The 18,634-nt window shown below is 44.7% G+C and overlaps 2 protein-coding genes across 5 annotated transcripts in view; one reads left to right on the forward strand and one right to left on the reverse strand.

Moving 5' to 3' along the window:
- Pfkm (phosphofructokinase, muscle) overlaps positions 1–6,281 on the reverse strand; it is a 39,050-nt gene extending 32,769 nt beyond the window's left edge. The window contains exons 1-2 of the mRNA XM_029469609.2: positions 6,191–6,281; positions 5,477–5,596 (exon numbers count right to left, since the gene is read on the reverse strand). Coding sequence (XP_029325469.1) covers positions 5,477–5,596; positions 6,191–6,272 — 202 coding nt within the window. The 5' untranslated portion in view covers positions 6,273–6,281. The remainder of the gene's footprint in view (positions 1–5,476; positions 5,597–6,190) is intronic.
- Positions 6,282–7,071: 790 nt separating this feature from the next.
- The window catches only part of Senp1 (SUMO specific peptidase 1), a 56,484-nt gene continuing 44,921 nt past the window's right edge, over positions 7,072–18,634 (forward strand). For 2 of the 4 annotated variants that reach the window (XM_021183836.3, XM_021183837.3), the window contains exons 1-3: positions 7,386–8,005; positions 13,213–13,260; positions 16,027–16,157. In XM_021183836.3, the coding sequence (XP_021039495.1) occupies positions 7,822–8,005; positions 13,213–13,260; positions 16,027–16,157 (363 nt within the window). In that variant the 5' untranslated portion in view covers positions 7,386–7,821. The other 2 variants (XM_029469610.2, XM_085831612.1) reach the window with 2 other exon arrangements.

Raw genomic sequence — 18,634 nt, forward strand, 5'->3', positions numbered from 1 at the left:
GCCGAGGTTGACAGGCGAGGCTGACATTTGCAGGTCCGTGACTGTTGTGAGGACTCTTGTGCGCTGTGGGATATTTAGCAGCACCCTGGCTAATTTTGGCATGTTACCTGCCATTCTTAACAAAAGCTTGGGGAGCAGGACTTAAGGGCAGGAAGAGAGGCCTATGTGACCCACTTCTGTGGGTGGTTGGATTTCTGTATTTCAGAAACACACGTCCACACACAAGCGTCATCATTGCACAGGGCAAGGCTGTGTACACGGATGGGCAAAGAGGTAGAGAAAACAGCAGCTGTGGCTGCTCCTCTCCTGAGTGTGAAGCAAACACATGCTCTGTTTGCCCGGGGACTGCAGTACAGCTCCTCCGTATGCAACTGAGCTTGGAACAAGGACTAGCAGGCTCTAGGATGAGTGCCTCTGACTGTTTTCCCCTCAGAAATACAGAGGCAGCAGTGGGGTTGTGAGGCAGGATTGGTGCACATTTTTGTGTTCATAGCCCTGGGTTGCCTTATATTATTTGAAGACATCACTGTTCCTTGATACCCTGTGTGCAAAGAGCAGAGCCAGGCAGTGGCAGCCACCTGAGACATGACCCTACTTTTGCTTCCCTCTAAACCAGTGCTTCTCAACTTTCCTAATGCCCTTAATACAGTTCCTCATGTTGTGCTGACCCCAACATTATTTTTGCTGCTACTTCACAACTATACTTTTGCTACTGTTATGAATCATAATGTAAATATCTGATATGCAGCACCTGTGAAAGGCCCTTTGATACTAACCCCCACTTCCCCCGCCCCAAAGGGGATGCTATCCACAGGTTGAAAAACACTGTTTGGGGCTGGTGAGATGGCTCAGTGGGTAAGAGCACTGACTGCTCTTCCAGAGGTCCTGAGTTCAAATCTCACAACCACATGGTGGCTCATAACTACCCATAATGAGATCTGATGCTCTCTTCTGGTGCGTCTGAAGACAGCTACAGTGTACTTATATATAATAATAAATCTCTGGGCCGGAGGGAGCAGGGACTGAGCGAGGGGAGTTCACCAGAGCAAGCAGAGGTCCTAAAAATTCAATTCCCAACAACCACAAGAAGGCTCACAACCATCTGTACAGCTACAGGGAACTCACATACATAAATAAAATAAATCTTAAAAAAGAAAAAAACCCCACTATTCTAACCTACCTTTTACCCAAGAGATTGAAAGAGCATTTTAAGAAGCAAGCAAATATGAGGGCTGGGGATGTACGTCAATGGTAGGCTTCCACAGCATGCACATGCACATGCTCCTGCATTTAATATCAATATCTATCATAAACAAACAACACCGCGCTAACCCTGGATCTGTGAGGGAAAGGAATCCGTAGTTACATGTTTGAGGGTTTGTTCTTGTTTTTAATGTGATCCTGTCACTGTTGATTTCCTGTGGTTAAGAAGTATTTACAGAAGTTAGAAGGTACTGCATGGTCTTGTTCTTAGAATTCCTTCGGGCAGTCTCCCCAGCACTCAGGTCTGAGCATCACACTACCTTTCCAATGAGTCAATATATTCCCAGATCAGAGCCACCTGTTCTTTCTGGAAAACGATTCTCTCTGCTCTGTCTTGTAGAATCTCTTATAAGAATCAGGGTTAGGGTTAGGGTTAGGGTTAGGGTTAGGGTTAGGGTTAGGGTTAGGGTTAGGGTTAGGGTTAGGGTTAGGGTTAGGGTTGGTGAGATGGCTCAGTGGGTAAGAGCACCCGACTGCTCTTCCGAAGGTCCAGAGTTCAAATCCCAGCAACCACATGGTGGCTCACAACCATCCGCAACGAGATCTGACTCCTTCTTCTGGTGTGTCTGAAGACAGCTACAGTGTACTTACATATAAATAAATCTTTAAAAAAAAAAAAAAGAATCACTTGTCAATAAAAAGGCCAATGGCCAATGAGCTGAGGCAGGAAATAGGTGGGCGGAGCACTGGCAGGAAGAGAGAGGATTCTGGGAAGTGATGAGACTATAAAAGGCTCAGCGTCAAGCGCAGAGAGGAGACTACAGCTGTAAATGAGTGGGTGAGTGTACTCAGGGAGCTGCTGAGGAGACAAGAAGAACGAAGCAGGCCCAGGACTTAAGAGAGGTAACTACCAAGCGGGAGACAGAATAGTGCGAATGGCTTAGATAAGTTTCTAGCTACTCGGGGAATGAGCCAAAGCTGGTGGCCTAGGCATTTAACGATAAATAATGAGTCTTAGAGTCGCCAGTCTGGGCGCAGGGCTGGGAAGGAAAACCAGAATTTAACCTTATTTTCCCACCGCCTGGCTAATGCAGTCAGCCCTTTAACCTTCCGGAGTTCAGTACCCTGGCTGACATGCTATTTGGGCTTTGCTCTCTTTGCCTGGACTCCCACTGTTCTCACTTTCTAAGCTTGTCTGATGTCTGCTTTGTCACAGACTACAGACTTCATGAAGGGGGTGCATGTTTTATTTACTTCTATTTCCAATGCTGAGTCCTGGGCGACCCTTTAATAGAGCTCCCCGCGTGGGGCTGACACCCAACCATAAAATTATTTTTGCTGTTACTTCATATCTGTACTTTTGCTACTGTTATGATTGTAAATGTCAACAAACTTTCTTGGTAGGAAGAGAAAGAAAGAAAAGAAGAAAGAAAGAAAGAAAGAAAGAAAGAAAGAAAGAAAGAAAGAAAGAAAGAAAAGACAGACAAAAGAATAAAATGGATGGTGGCAGCAATTGTGAAAGAAGGCACGGCAGCCCCGCTGAGGCTGGAAGGAACTTGATTTCCTTTCTCTCGGAGGGAAGCTGGGAAGATTAGGAGTGGCTCTCCCTTGAGGCCTTGAGGTTCAGATGAAGGAGCTGAATGTCATGATTCTGTCCCTGGGATAGGGGAGAGTGCAGACCACAGAAGTGGGTCCATTAGTCATCAGGGCAAAGGGAGCCTGAGGTGAGTATAAGGTATAGAGCAATGAGAAGGGAGAGTGGCAAAGACAAGGGCGACTAGGAGACAAACTGAATACACTCGATGGTAGATCAGGCTGCCGGCTGGTGTCAACTGCTAGCTCTGTACCAGATTAAAGGAGCACCCACAGTTGCCAAATGGGTGCCCCAAGTACTTGAATAAGTTGATGTTCTTGAGTATAAACCACTTTCCCATTAGTTTGGTTACTAAGAAAACAGCATGAGGTTTGAGATCATGTGGGACAATGGCCAGACCTATCCTGAGAGCCCCAGACCTCACATGGCACCGCTTATCCCCACATCTCTATGGGATCTCTAGAAATTCCACATGGAGAAACAGCATCACCAATCTCTCAGCTTATATGCAATTTTCTATATTGCTCCTGAGGAACAGGGAAAACATCTAGTCCGCTCCCAAGGAATAGGGAAACCATTTTCTCATCTCTTATTGAGTCTAACACAATGAGTTCAGATAGCGTGTTCTCAAAAGGTATGGATAAATATTGTCATCTATTGCATAGAGCCAGGAATAGTTAATGCAATTGTTAGCTTCTATTTAAAATTGTATTTTACTTTTATGTGTATGGGTGTTTTGCCTTCATGTATGTGTGCACCATGTGTATGCACTGCATGTGGAGGCCAGAAGAGGGCGCCAGATCGCTAGATGACTGCAGTTACAGGCTGTTGTGAGCTACCATGTGGACTGTGGATGCTGGGTATCCAACCAGGATCCTTTGGAAAAGCAGCCAGTGCTCTTAACTGATGAGCCATCTCTCTAGACCCCAATTTTTAACTTCCCAAGGAAAAGTTAATTAGCCCTGAATTCCTTCTGGAAATACATGGAAGTTGAGCTAAGACATTTCTGAATTTTAACTATTAACATAATCATGTTATATGTACATTTGTCTACAAACTTACACATACATATATACATAAACAGCAGGAGTCAGTCTTGATTAGCACAAATGTCATGATGGAATGCATTATTTTGTATTCTGACTTTAAAATACAATTTAAAAGCTCTTGGCTGAGTTGGGTGTGGTGGCGCACGCCTTTAGTCCCAACACTGGGGAGGCAGAGGCAGGCAGATTTCTGAGTTTGAGACCAGCCTGGTCTACAGAGTGAGTTTCAGGACAGCCAGGGCTACACAGAGAAACCCTGTCTTGAAAAACAAAACAAAACAAACAAAAAACAAAAACAAACCAAAAACAAACAAACAAAAGCTCTTGGCTGGCAGATTGATTTGATTGGTAAAACCTCCGGACTTGTCTGTGAGGGAACCTGCAGAGTGTTGACTAAGAAGGGGACGCTGGTCCTGTGTGTTGCTGGCACTGTCTAACAGGCTGGAATCCAGAGTGGAATGAGGGAGGAGAGCCAGAGAGAGTTCAGAAGCGCAGGCTTCCCTGTCAAGCTCCAGGATGCAGCTCTTCTTCAACCCTGCCCCCGCCCCCAGCAGAATGGCCGGAACCATCTGAAACTGGGAGTAGAAATGAACCTTTCTTCCCGTAAGCTACTCGGTGAGAGCACAGCATACTTTATAATGTATTATTTCTAATGTCACTGGCACACAGTAAAAACGAAGGAAGTATCGTCAGTGAACTGGCTCCAATATAGATGCCTTTAAGTTGAGAAGGAACATATAGATGTGTTCCTAAAATTTAATATAAAGTATTGGTGAGTTGAACCTTTATTAAATTATACAAGATAAACCTGTTATTAAATTTTTCCCAGGGTAAATTTTATAGTCTTTGGAATAATTTTTTTGTTTTGTTTTGTTTTTGTTTTTCGAGACAGAGTTTCTCTGTTTCTCTGTGTAGCCTTGGCTGTCCTGGAACTCACTTTGTAGATGAGGCTGGCCTGGAACTCAGAAATTTGCCTGCTTCTGCCTACTGAGTGCTGGGATTAAAGGCGTGCGCCACCACCACCCAACTTGGAATAATTTTGTAACATAATAATAATACCTTAATTTAATCCATTGGTGGGAGTTTCATGTTTTTCTTTATAAGGTTTACTAACAATACGGAAGTCGAACTACATAGCTTAGAGTAATGAGGGAGGCAAGTGACTTAGCGTGGCTATGGCTTGGAAGCCATGTGAGCGCATCTCTCAAAGTTTCCTGTGTTGAGATCATGGCATCCGGGGCATCATGGGCTCTGCTGGGAGGGAATGGCCTGGGCAGGAGCTAATGAGATACTGTGGGTCCCAGTCAGCTCCTGTTAAAGAAGGCTGTTATGAGACAGACAGGCTGCGCCCCGCCCTGACCCCCATCTGGCTTACTGTGTGATCCCTCCTTCTTCTTATGTTCTTGCTGTCATGTGGCTCAACCAAGGGAATCCTAAGCAGAAGCCAAACAAAAGGAGCTGCCTATTCTTGGGCTTCCAGCTTCCTAAGTTCCCTAAACCGTAAATAAAATTCATTCTCTACATTACCCCGCATTGGGTATTTTGTCACCTTGACCATCATGCTGTGAACAAACCTTTTGCTCTTCACCGAGCCTTTCCCCACCAATCCCCATTGTTTACTCACAGGCCTCACCAGTGTTAAGAATAGATACAGGTCCCACGGTGTTTGGATCATCATCCATACTGTCTAGTTTCCACTGGTCGTCTCCCTCTGACTTCGGTATGGTCATGTTGGAGGTTGAAGCTTCCCCCGCTGGGAAGCGATAACTGTGGGTCACCATCAGGGTGGGGACCAGGGAGGGCGTGCTCCTTTCTTTTCTACTTTCCCTAAGAGGCTTAGCTATTCAGAACTTCTTTTGAATAAACACTTGGCTTAAACGCGGCAAAGAAGATTAAGAGAATAGACGATTGCTCGATTCTATTCCTTTAGTGATAACAGAGGCAAAGCAGAACACGTCACTGCTGGTTAGAAAAGAGCGGAAGTTCTCTTTAAGTCCTGACTTACATGTTTTGGGGGTGCCCACTGAGTATCAACAAGGACCTCCTACTACAAGTCAGCCCAGAGAGGTTAGAATAATCTATACATTAAATAGAAACCAACTCCCTTCCCATGCTCCAGGTTCCTTGTTCTCAGCTCCCAAGTCTTCCTCCTTTGCCTGGGATGAGGATAGCATCTCCCTTATACTTGTACAAAGAAAACACCCCAACACGATGACAAAATACTTTTCCAACTAGGAATAGAAAACAAGCCCGCCGACCCCTTAAGTTTATAATTCTGCCAGAAGCTCTCATCCTGTATAGCTCTGAGAGAACTCGTCCCTTGTCACCATAGCATAATCAATGGTACCTGTGCTCTGAGTCGTCCTGACTACTTGGCGAGACTCAAACACGCACATGAAAAATCTCAGCTGAAACTCCTCTCTACGCATGGCTACTTCCTAGAAGTAAAGAAAGTTTAATCCAAATAAATAGATCCATAGAATATTTAAAGTGTCAAAGGTCAACATGGCCTAGGTATACTTAATACCACTGGGTTTTAGGACTTGGCCATATAAAAATATCAGCATATAAGGTGATATAATCGTTTATATACATAACAAGTCAGGATCCCCTGAAGAAACAAGTTTATCTCCTTATGCTTAGAGAATGGATGAGGCTGGCAGGCAGAGGCTTTTCTTTCTTCAAGAGTGAACTCAGACAGGCAGTCACCTGGGTCTAGAATACTATTCTGAAGCCTCTTTCCAAATAGGGTCTGAGCCAGAGGCGTTATTAAATTAAGAAGCTCGGTAAGTAATTTGAATGAATAAGCTAATTTTTTCCCCTCCATTATTCTGTCTTTAAAAGTCTGGCATCGATTACATGTTTAAGACCTCTGGTGAACCCCACTAGAGATCACTGTTTAAAATCATTCCAGTTATATAAGGCTAGGCGTGTTGTTACGAGTCTAAGCTAAGGTGTTCCCAAAGTTTCTTAGTCTCTGCTCTTCCCCCTAGCCCCACTTCTTGTGATCAGTCAAGCGTGACAAGATGCGCACTAATTTTCAGAAGGTAGAGGTAGAAATCATTTTAGAACTCAAAATGAGGATTTGTCGGGGAAGGCGCAGGTTTCCAAACATCTATGGCCCCAGCGAACAGCTGCCATGGAAACCTGCGCGTAAGCCAAAAAAGGTCAACGGAACCAGATGACAGCGGGTCAAGGAGCCGAGGGACAGAGAAAACCAAAGGACGGCGGGCGCACTAACAGTACTCCAAGTGCGACGAAGAGAAAAAGCCCCAGTCTGACAGGGTGACAGGGAGATGGAAATGCGAGTCAAACGCTCCCTCCGCGTCTCGGGCCTCGCCACCTCGCGCAGGCGTCCCGCGAGCCTGTAGCTCGCTCTTTGACCTCTTGTCCCACCCCCTTCCCTCCTCCGCGCCCGCCAAACGGTCTTCCGGTAGAGTAAAGAAGGTTCCGGTTCCCGCAGGTTCCCGGGCTTTGCGGTCCGCGCCCGGCCGGAAACCCCTTTGCCTAGCAGCCGGTTCCGGTTCGGTGAGTGGCGGCGGGAAACTGGGGGAGGGGTGAGGATGGAGGGAGACCGGGCCGGGAGGCTGTGTCAGGCTGGGCCCGCGGGCCTCGGCGGGGCCGAGCGGAAGGGAGGACGGCGGTGGGGACCGTGCCCTGTCTTCCGCCCCGCCCCTTGGGACCACCTCCATTCCCCCCTGCTGCCCGGTGGCGGCTGCCTGGCCCGGGTCTGGTAGTTGGGCTCACTGAGGCCGCCCTTTCAGCCCTCCGGTCTCCCGACCCACGGAGAGGCCATCTCCCCGCGGTCACGGCACGGCCTCCTCTGCACCCCACTCTACTTTTCCAAAGAGAGAAGGCCGGCTGGGATCGCGGGAGTTTCCCGCCAGAGCAGGGTCCCCGGGAGGAAGAGCTGTTCTCTACGAGGAAGTTGAGCTGTCGCTCCCACCTGCTTCGCCTCTCTTCTTCCTTGAAACCTGAATGCTACTCCTCGCCTACCGGGTCTCACGTAAAACAGTTCTCCAACTCTTTTTACCCTGTGATATTTCCCTGGGATGTGATATTGCTAGAGCCACCACCAGAGAGAAACATCTGGACCCTTCTGCACAGGTTATGAAAACCCCCTTAACTGCCGCCGTCTCCTTACCTGGCTCATCGCCTCTTGGTAATGAATTCCCTTGAACCTTTTCTTCGTATACCCTAACGTGATCTTTCTGGATATGTGCTGGCTTCCCCTTGTCTTGAGCTTGGTGATTTCTGTTTTATCAGTACCTCTACAGTTTTTCTGTTATCTTGTTGGCAATAACTTGCTCCTTTATCACTTTTAAGGCACACTTGTTAAAATTACTTAGTTCACGTGGCATACTTAATTGTATTTGGAGTGATGGTGATTCTTGCAAAATTTTGTATAGTCCTTTTATGCCCTATCAACCATTTGTTGTAGGGTTTTTCGATGTAATAGGACATTCTGGATGAAGTAAAACATGTATAAGTATTCTTCATAAAGATGATTTGTATTCACGACTTTTGCTGAAATGTGGATTACTGCCCTTGAGGTTACAGTGACACCTGTAATAGTGACCTGAACCTTCCAGTTAGACTACCTGCCCCCCCCCCCCTTTAAAGAGCTTCATTCCCTGATTTCAGTCAATTATCCAAACGGCAAACGTGGTTAGCCTATCACTCATCTGATGAATTAGGTCTGGAGAGGGAGTGGATGAGTTTTCAAACAGGTTCTGCCACTTGTGGCTAAGGTGATGTAATTTTCTTCTTCCACTGTCTTCTCTTTCTCCTACCCGTCATACTAGTTTTGCTGTCTGTGTGACTGGATCTGGCTTCCTCGCCTAGCCTGAAAACTACTAAAGGGCAAAGGCCAGAGCTTTCTTGTATTTATATCCCAGGACCCCACACTTAGTGTATGTGTGTAAGAAGTTAAGTACTGTTTAAAGGTTAGAATAGTAAGGCGCTTAAGGTTCTAATTTAACTGGGGGAGAGAGTCCACATAAAAATACTATGGTGCGGACCTGAACAGATGATGGCAAAGTGTATCATAGGTGACAGATGATGGCCAAGTGTAGACTGTGTCATAGGTGATAGATGATGGCGAAGTTTAGACTGTATCAAAGGTGACAGATGGTGGTGAAGTGTAGACTATCACAGGTATCATTGTGTTATTCGCATGCTTACTTGCACATGTTGGCTCTGGATACAGGTAAAACTGTACAGGGCTATATTTTCTAGTAGCTTCATTAGTGCGCTAAAAATTAATTTTTGTAATGAGCTCTTCCAAAGTATACAGACTTACAAATGATTTACTACTTTGTTCTATTGCAGTCAATTTCTGTCTCCCTCAGATTTACCTTTCACTGAAAGGTGTTCAGCTGCTCACTTGATTCACATTAATAAGCAGCTGCTTAGTAACATTCTGGAAATTAAATGAATGATGAATACTGGGGATGAATTATTAAAATTATCCATATATATATATGTGTGTGTGTGTGTGTGTATTTTGAAACAGGGTTTCTCTATATAACCTTGGTTATCCTGAAATTTGCTCTATAGATCAGGCTGACCTCAAACTCACGAGAGATCCACCTACTGTGTGACTCTACCACCACCCAGCAAGACAGATTTTCTTGAAATAAAAAACCTGTCATCTGTGCTTAAGTTTGATGACATCTAACGCTCTTTATTAAGGACTCATGTAGAATCTTGATTTTGTTGTTTTCTTAAATCTCTTCTTCCAACATCATTGCTAAAGAAGGTACTAGAAGCACACCAAAGAAGCAAGGTGTATTTGTAGAAAGGTATGAATATGGAGCTTTGATCATTTACATATATGAGCCAGGATCGATTACTCAAAGCTAGTTGGAAAGGTTACTTTTCAGTTGCCCTTGTGAATCTTTGAATGAATATCAAAGAATATTCAGAATATAGAAGATAGAAGCTAGAGTGCTCACTTGCTGAGGGATTCTTGGGTCCTTCCTTTTGCCCCATCTGTGTGATTTTATGCCAGTGAACTTTTGGAATTATTGAATTTCTAGCTTGTTTTCTCCTTTTACATCTCTAAAGTGAAAAAGAAATTAACTGGCATTATTCTACTGGAGACCAGATTTTTTTTCTTTCTGAGAGAATGTCTTGCTGTATAATCCAAGTGGCCTCAAACTTGGAATTTTCCTATCTCTCAAGTTGTGGATACTAGACATTTATTTATTTATCTATATATTTATTTATTTTGGTTTTTTGAGACAGGGTTTCTCTGTATAGCCCTGGCTGTCCTGGAACTCACTTTGTAGACCAGGCTGGCCTCAAACTCAGAAATCCACCTGCCTTTGCCTCCCAAGTGCTGGGATTAAAGGTGTGCGCCACCATTGCCCGGCCTTGGATACTAGACTTTTAAATTGGCATTTTTCTTATTAAGAAGGTATGCAGAATGGACTAGTCACAATTAGAAAGTGACTTTAGTTGATTGGATTTTTTTCCCCTGCCTTAATCTGAACCCTAAAGAATTCTACCTTAATGCAGGAGGAATGGCTCAGTGGTTAAGAGCTGTGGCTGCTCTTCCAGAAGACTTAAGTTCAACTCCTTTCACTCACATAGTGGCTCACAGGGGATCTGAAGCCCTCTTTTAACCCCCACAAGCACTGGGCATATGCACATGGTGCATAGACAAACATTTGGGGGAAACACTTCTACACATAAAATAAAGAAGTAAAAAAAAAGGGGGGGGGCTGGAGAGATGGCTCAGTGGTTAAGAGCAGTGACTGCTCTTCCAGAGGTCCTGAGTTCAAGTCCCAGCAACCACATGGTGGCTCACAGCCATCTGTAATGGGATCTGGCGCCCTCTTCTGGTTTGTCTGAAAACAGCTAAAGTGTACTCATAAAAATAAAAAAATAAGAAAAAGGAAGTTAAAAAAAAATTCTACCCCATTAAGGAAGAAGGGGAAAAATAGCCTGGAGAAATTCTAGGTGGAAGCTTAGAGATGTATTTGATCCTAAATCTAAGGCTTAAACCTTTTCAGGATCCTTCCTGGCAAGCCTGGGTACTCCGCTCTCAAGCAGCCTACCTTCTCACATACTCTTCATTATTGTAACCGTTAAGAACGCCTGTTGACGTCATGTAGTTTTTTTGAATACTTTGAAGATTCAGAATGGCTGTGGATTTGATAATCAACTGCTCAGTCTCCTTAAACTATGTGGATAAAAGCGGATGTATATAGTTATGCTAATTAAGTAGTTCTAAGCAGTTAGGGTTTTAACCACTCCCAACCCTCTTCTGGGGAAATTCAGTATCTGCAATTTCACTTTTTGCAATTTCAGTAATAGTCAAGTTTGATTTAAAAAAGTAAGTGAAAAATTCAGGCATGGTGGTACACACTTTTTAATCCCAGGAGATGGACATGCAGATCTCTGAGTTCAGGGTCACTCTACAAAGCAAGATCCAGGACAGCCAAACTTAGGCAGTGAAGGAGCTGGAAAACAGAAAGCTAGTGATAATGTAATAGAACAAGGGGGACATGTTCCAGGTCATGCAAGCAGCAGAACCCAGCAGCTTCAGCCATGTGGCTCTGGCTTAGAGTCCAGAATAGAAGGGAGTACTGGGACAATTAGATGGTTAGCTGGAACTAAGAAATTAGTGGTGATTAAGAAGAGACCAGCATCACTGAGGTAAAACCTGAGAAGTGTTTTCTGAAAGCACAAAGAAATTGTGTTCCAGAGATAGCCAAGGTTGCGCTTCCTGTCGCAGCTGGGCTGGATAAGATGTAAGAGTCACACAGGTGGTACTGATTTTGAGGGCATGAAGGGGTCATTAAGAACAGCTGAGGCTCTGCACTGTGAGAGGAGCTGTGGGACTCTCTACTGAGGAAAGCTGCTAACGGAGTGGAGCCAGCCTAGGAGAAAGAAGTTTGTTGCAGTCAACAAAGATGAAAAAGGAGTTGGAGATCTGAAGACTGCTTTGACACCAGACATGGAGATGCAGAGTTTGGAGTTTGCCCAGCTGTTTTCCTGTCTTGCTTTGGGGATTACAGTGAAGTGAGTGGATGAATCTAAGAAGAGGCCCTGAACTTTGGACTTTTAACATTGTTGAGACTTCTATAGACTATGGGGGCTTTTGACGTTGGACTAAATGTATTTTGCATTATGCTGTGTTTAGTTATGGCCCCCATAGATTCATATGCTTGATCAAGGTTATGGGGCCAGAGAGTGGAATGTGATGGTTTGTATATGCTTGGCCCAGGAAGTGGAACTATTAGAAGGTGTGGCCCTGTTGGAGTTGGTATGGCCTTGTTGGAGTAGGTGTGTCACTGTGGATCTGGGCTATAAGAACCCCCACCCTAGCTGCTTGAAGCCAGTATTCTGCCAGCAGCCTTCAGATGAAGTTGTAGAACTCTCAGCTTCTCCTGCACCATGCCTGCCTGGATGCTGCCGAGTTCCCACCTTGATGATAATGGACTGAACCTCTGAACCTGTAAGCCAGGCCCAATTAAATGTTGTGCTTTATAAGACTTGCCTTAGTCTTGGTGTCTGTTCATTGCAGTAAAACCCTGAGACATTCTGTTTTTATTACTATTAATCTCTTGTTCTAACTCATGAATTACACTTTTATTGAAGTGTATCTGTGTGTATAATCAGTACAACTTGTAGTTTCAGACATATATTGGAAGCCTTGGAACTTATATCCTATATGAGGGGAACTTGGGAACTTGTATGTAGATAAAGCCTTGGTTTAAGGAGGTTTAATTTGGTTTGGTTGCTTGCTTTGGCACTAAGGATTGATTGAATAAAGGACATTGTGCATGCTACACAAGGGAGCTGTATTCCAGCCATTTTCCAGCAGCTTGGTGGATGGTGCTGAGTGGAGCAGTGCTTTGTGCGACTGAAGGTGTTCCTTGATCTGTACTCAGTAAACTTGTGGGGTTTTGTTTGTCCGCTATATAAAGTTTATGGAAGATAAGTCTAGGGCCACAAAGTCTGTCACTTACCTAGAAAAACGAGTTAGGATGAGGTAGAAGAAATCGCGGTCGATTGGGGAGAATTTCTAGTTGTGATTTCACTGCAGTGACTAACTGTGATTTATACACACATGGCTCCGTCTCCTGGGGGTTGGCTCAGGCGACTTGATTCTTGCTTTGATGATTTGTGATTCTCTGGTCACCTGGAGCTGCGGTGGAGTCCAGTATAGTTTGCAGCAGTGTTTGCAAGTCCTTCTCGCCAATTTGATTTTTTTACTCCTTTTCTCAACAAGTCAGTGCCTTCACCGTTTTCCTCCACTAAGGACGTAAACGTCACTTCTGAGCAAGTCCCTGTTATATGATACTTGACCTAGATGCTTCACTGTGTAATATTTATGTTTTGTGTCTTCTTTTATAGGATTCTGTGTCTTCACTAAAGCCAGTGATGTGAAGAGACCTGAAATGGGTAAGACTAACTAAACTGGTCAGTTTGTCCTTTTACACAGTGGTTAGTTAGGTGGAGAGAGGATGCCTGCCCAGTATTTGTTCTGTTTGTGTCTTTGTGCATAGTAATAAATTACAAGATCTTAGTTCTAAGTAAACATTGCTGTATAGTTATTTACAAGATCATCTAAGATCATTTTCCTATCTAGTGTATTGAAAAAAAGAATGCCTACTAGCAGTACTTGCAATGCTTCCTATGTATCTATTCTAAGTACTGAATATAATAAATATTTATTCATTCCACTGTTTCAGCCATCTTACAAGAATACCTGATAGTGTGTACAAAATATACACAATAGTGTACCAACAAGGACAGTGAGGTACAGCTTAGGAGACCTGCTGGGAGTCACATACTCCATCCTGCAGAGTTCAGGGTCCTATTCTTTACTACTGTGTTGCACTGCCTCCTGTAGGATAAATAATTTCAGTAAGGTAATATATTATTTCATGTAGCTAGTGATAATAAAACTTTGCAATTAGAACATTTCTCACTGTTTGAGTCACAGTATTTTGTATCTGTAAAAGGAGATAGGAATAGCAGCCAATTTTGGATTACATTGAATGGCTAAACAGGACGACTAAAAACATGCATGATTCCATGAGCATTTTCTTTGCTGTTTACATTCCCCCACCACCACAGCCACGGTTACATTCCCCTACCACCACAGCCACGGTTACATTCCCCCACCACCACAGCCACGGTTACATTCCCCCACCACCACAGCCACGGTTACATTCCCCCACCACCACAGCCACGGTTACATTCCCCCACCGCCACAGCCACGGTTACATTCCCCCACCGCCACAGCCACGGTTACATTCCCCTACCGCCACAGCCACGGTTACATTCCCCTACCGCCACAGCCACGGTTACATTCCCCCACCGCCACAGCCACGGTTACATTCCCCTACCGCCACAGCCACGGTTACATTCCCCCACCGCCACAGCCACGGTTACATTCCCCTACCACCACAGCCACGGTTACATTCCCCTACCGCCACAGCCACGGTTACATTCCCCTACCACCACAGCCACGGTTACATTCCCCCACCGCCACAGCCACGGTTACATTCCCCTACCACCACAGCCACGGTTACATTCCCCTACCGCCACAGCCACGGTTACATTCCCCTACCGCCACAGCCACGGTTACATTCCCCCACCACCACAGCCATGGTTACATTCCCCCACCACCACAGCCACGGTTACATTCCCCTACCACCACAGCCACGGTTACATTCCCCTACCGCCACAGCCACGGTTACATTCCCCTACCGCCACAGCCACGGTTACATTCCCCCACCACCACAGCCATGGTTACATTCCCCCACCACCACAGCCACGGTTACATTCCCCTACCGCCACAGCCACGGTTACATTCCCCTACCGCCACAGCCACGGTTACATTCCCCCACCGCCACAGCCACGGTTACATTCCCCTACCGCCACAGCCACGGTTACATTCCCCTACCGCCACAGCCACGGTTACATTCCCCCACCACCACAGCCACGGTGTGCTCTCTCCCTCTCCTGCTCACTCGTTCCCCTGTTCTCTATGCTGTAAGCAGTGAAAGTCACTTGAGTTCTCTTAACTCTCTTGTGTTCCTGTTTCAGCGCATCCATGGTAAAATGTTTCTAAAGTAAGAATCTGCCATGGTATTATAGTCACTGAAGTGACTCTAAGAGCAATACAAGTGAATTCTTTTTACAGAGAAAAAAAGATTCAATGAATTAAGGTTTTTTTTGTTTTGTTTTAGTAATGGTTGGTATCTGGGGAGAGGGTGCATACACAGGTATGTGCAGGTATGCGTGCCTGTGGGAATCTGTGTACACGCCTGAAGAAGATTTTGAATATCCTGTCTCTCTTATTTCTTTAAGACAGGGACTTGCACTGAATTGGAAGGTTACTGACTTTGCCAGTTAGCAGTCCAGTCAGCAAGCTCCCAGGTTCTGCCTGTTTCTATTCCACAATGCTGGGGTCACAGGCGAGCACAGTCATGTCCAGTTTTTCATAGGGTGCTGGGGATGCAGACTGAGGTTCTCATACTTGTACAGCAAGCGCTCCTACCCATTGAGCCGTCACCCCCAGTCCTGGGTTCTGCATGGTGGTATAACCTCCTCCTTCCAGGCTTTAAGTAACAGGCTTCCGAGTTGTCCATGCTAATTCCAAACTCATGGGTCAAATGACCAGAATTCTACCTTTGCTTCTCCAGTAGCTGCCTTTTTACCCATCATCCTGGGTTTTTTTAATATTAAATTTCTTGTTCTTAAGACATTAAAAGTTCTCTTTGGGGGAAATTTCATTATTTTAAAAACAAAATTATAGGGCTGGTGAGCTGGCTCATTGGTTAAGAGCACTGACTGCTCTTCCGAAGGTCCCGAGTTCAAATCCCAGCAACCACATGATGGCTCACAACCACCCGTACCCGTAACACTGACTGCCTCTTCTGGAGTGTCTGAAGTCAGCTACAGTGTACTTACATATAACAATAAATCTAAAAAAGAAAAAATTAAAACAAACTATAAATCAGGCTGGATTTTATTCTTGTGTGGGTTTTGAGCTGCTTGTTAGATGCTCTCAGTCAATTCTGAATGGAGCGGTGTCTTCACACGCTAGGAAGGAGAGGTATAATCCCTCTCTGAGAACAGTGTTTTAGGGGAAAGATTGCCTCACAGGCAAGTGTTGTTGAAGGACTGTGTCTTGCTCTAATCTGACTCTTCCCCTAGATGACACAGCTGACGGGGTGAAGATGGACGCTGGGGAGGTGACCTTAGTGAACCACGGCTCCACCTTCAGAGCCCACCGCCTGCCACAGTCAGGCTTTCCAGAGGAGCAGCTTCTGCTTTCTGACCAGCAGGTTAGAATCCTCCTTCTCCTTTAAGTAACTAATTGTTTTCCTCACTATAAACGTTCATCTGAGACAGTTTGAATACCACACTAAAAACTCCAAGCATGCCAACTTTTTACAATTATAATTTTAGTGGTGGATTTCTTCTTGGATTAAAAAAGTTAAGACAAAACATGGTGTGATGGTTTGCATATGCTCGGCCCAGAGAGTGGCACTATTAGAAGGTGTGGCTCTGTTGGAGTAGGTGTGTCACTGTGGGTGTGGGCTTTAAGACCCTCATCCTAGCTGCCTGGAAGTCAGTTTTCCACTAGCAGCCTTCAGATGAAGATGTAGAACTCTCAGCTCCTCCTGTACCATGCCTGCCTGGATGCTGCCATGTTCCCACCTTGATAATAGAGTAAACCTCTGAACCTGCAAGCCAGCCCCAAATATATAATGTCCTTTATAAGACTTACCTTGGTCATGGTGTCTGTTCACAGCAGTAAAACCCTAACTAAGACAGAAATTGGTACAGAGACTAGGGTATTGCTGTGATAGGCCTGACCATGCTTTTGTTTAGAAGAATGTGGATTTTGGACTTGAATGCCATGGATGGAATACTTTAAGTGGGGCTTAATGGGCCAGTTTAGTTCAAGTATCATATAACAGGGACTTGCACAGAAGTGACGTTTACGTCCTTAGTGGAGGAAAATGGTGAAGGCACTGACTTGTTGAGAAAAGGAGTAAAAAAATCAAATTGGCGAGAAGGACTTGCAAACACTGCTGCAAACTATACTGGACTCCACCGCAGCTCCAGGTGACCAGAGAATCACAAATCATCAAAGCAAGAATCAAGTCGCCTGAGCCAACCCCCAGGAGACGGAGCCATGTGTGCATAAATCACAGTTGTCACTGCAGTGAAATCACAACTAGCATCAATTGTCCCAGTAGTTCTTTCTGTTCTGGACTCTAAAGCCAGAGCCACGTGGCCAAAGCTGCTGAGTTCTGCTGCTTGCTGAAACTGGAACATGGCCCCCTTGTTCTATTACATTATCACCAGCTTTCTGTTTTCCAACTCCTTTTTTGCCTAAGCTTGCTTGTCTTGGAACTTGCTCCCTAGACTGATTTTGAACTCAAGAGATTGGCATGCCTGTCTCCTAAACACTGGGATTAAAGGTGTGGTCTACCAAGCATGGATTTAAATTTTTCTTCACCTAGAACTTGCTCTGTTCTAGGCTGGTCTTGAACTCAGAGATCTGCTTGTCTCTGCCTCCTGGGATTAAAGGCTTGTACTACCATGCCTAGACATAAATTTAGCTGGGTGGGCTCTTGCCCCAAGATCACTACTATTTAATTGAATTAAATTCAATTTAATATCCTTGAATAAAGGATTCAGCTCCATTTCACTTCCTGGTGTCCCTTTAATGCACAAACTATATATTTTTTATTTTTCCTTTCTCAGCTTGATACATTTGTTCAAAATGCTCTTCATCAGACTTAACCAGAGAATAAAGTCTCTGTTGTGATTTTTTTGAGACTTCCTTTGTCAGTGTAATTAATCTGAGTCTCTTTACCTTAGCTTCAGGCTGAGTCTTTGAACAATGCAAAAAGCAGCCACATTCTTCACCAAAAAAATCACAAAAACAGTCTCTTGGCCACATATTAAAGTTCTTCTCCACTGAAACCTCTTGGGCCAGGAGGCCTACACAGTTCAGATGACCCTCATCACCACTGTTGTTGACACACAGATCTCTGTTCTTTTAAACTAGTTACTAAGCATAGCTTGGGGGACAGAAGTGATGAACAGCCATCCTGAGCTTGCTATGATGTAATTGGTAAAGGCTCAGAACACAACAGAGCATGGGCATTGCTTGAGAGCCAGGCCTGATGGGGAATCTTGAGCATTTATCGCTGAAACAGAAACCATATCTAAAAGCATCCCTAGCTGACTTCTATGCTGAGAAAGACACTTTGTGCCAGATGTGATGGCGTTGGGTGGATTCCTGAGACCACATGGTGAAGGAAAGAACTGACTCCTTGCTTATGCCCCAGGTGGACAATAATACATTAAATTTTAAATTAAAACAGAGAAAGTTCTCTGAGTCAGTAGGAAAACCAGGAGTAGTTTGAGTGAGAGGACTTGTTGTAGCAGGTCGGACACTCGTCCCCCACCATCATAAGGTGTCACAGAGATGCTTACAGCTTCCACTTGGATTAAGACTGCAACAGCACTCCCCACGAGAATTACTCTGATGTCCTCAAAAGCAAAAGCAAGATGACTTTCTGAGCTTCTGTAACCTTTGATATCTCCTTGTCTGATGGAATATGGTAAATGCAGACCCACCGTCCAGTGAGCGCCCTTCACGTTGTAGAACAGATCATTATTTTCCAACTTTCCACTGAAATCCCAGTAATTTCCTGAGATGTCTTTTTCTTGCTAGAATGCAGGTATTTATAATATAATTGATATATACCTATTATATTGAGTTGCAAAGTTCATCATAGTT

This window comes from Mus caroli, unplaced genomic scaffold, assembly GCF_978045245.1.
Source record: "Mus caroli unplaced genomic scaffold, Mus_caroli_1 scaffold_16, whole genome shotgun sequence".
NCBI lineage: Eukaryota > Metazoa > Chordata > Mammalia > Rodentia > Muridae > Mus > Mus caroli.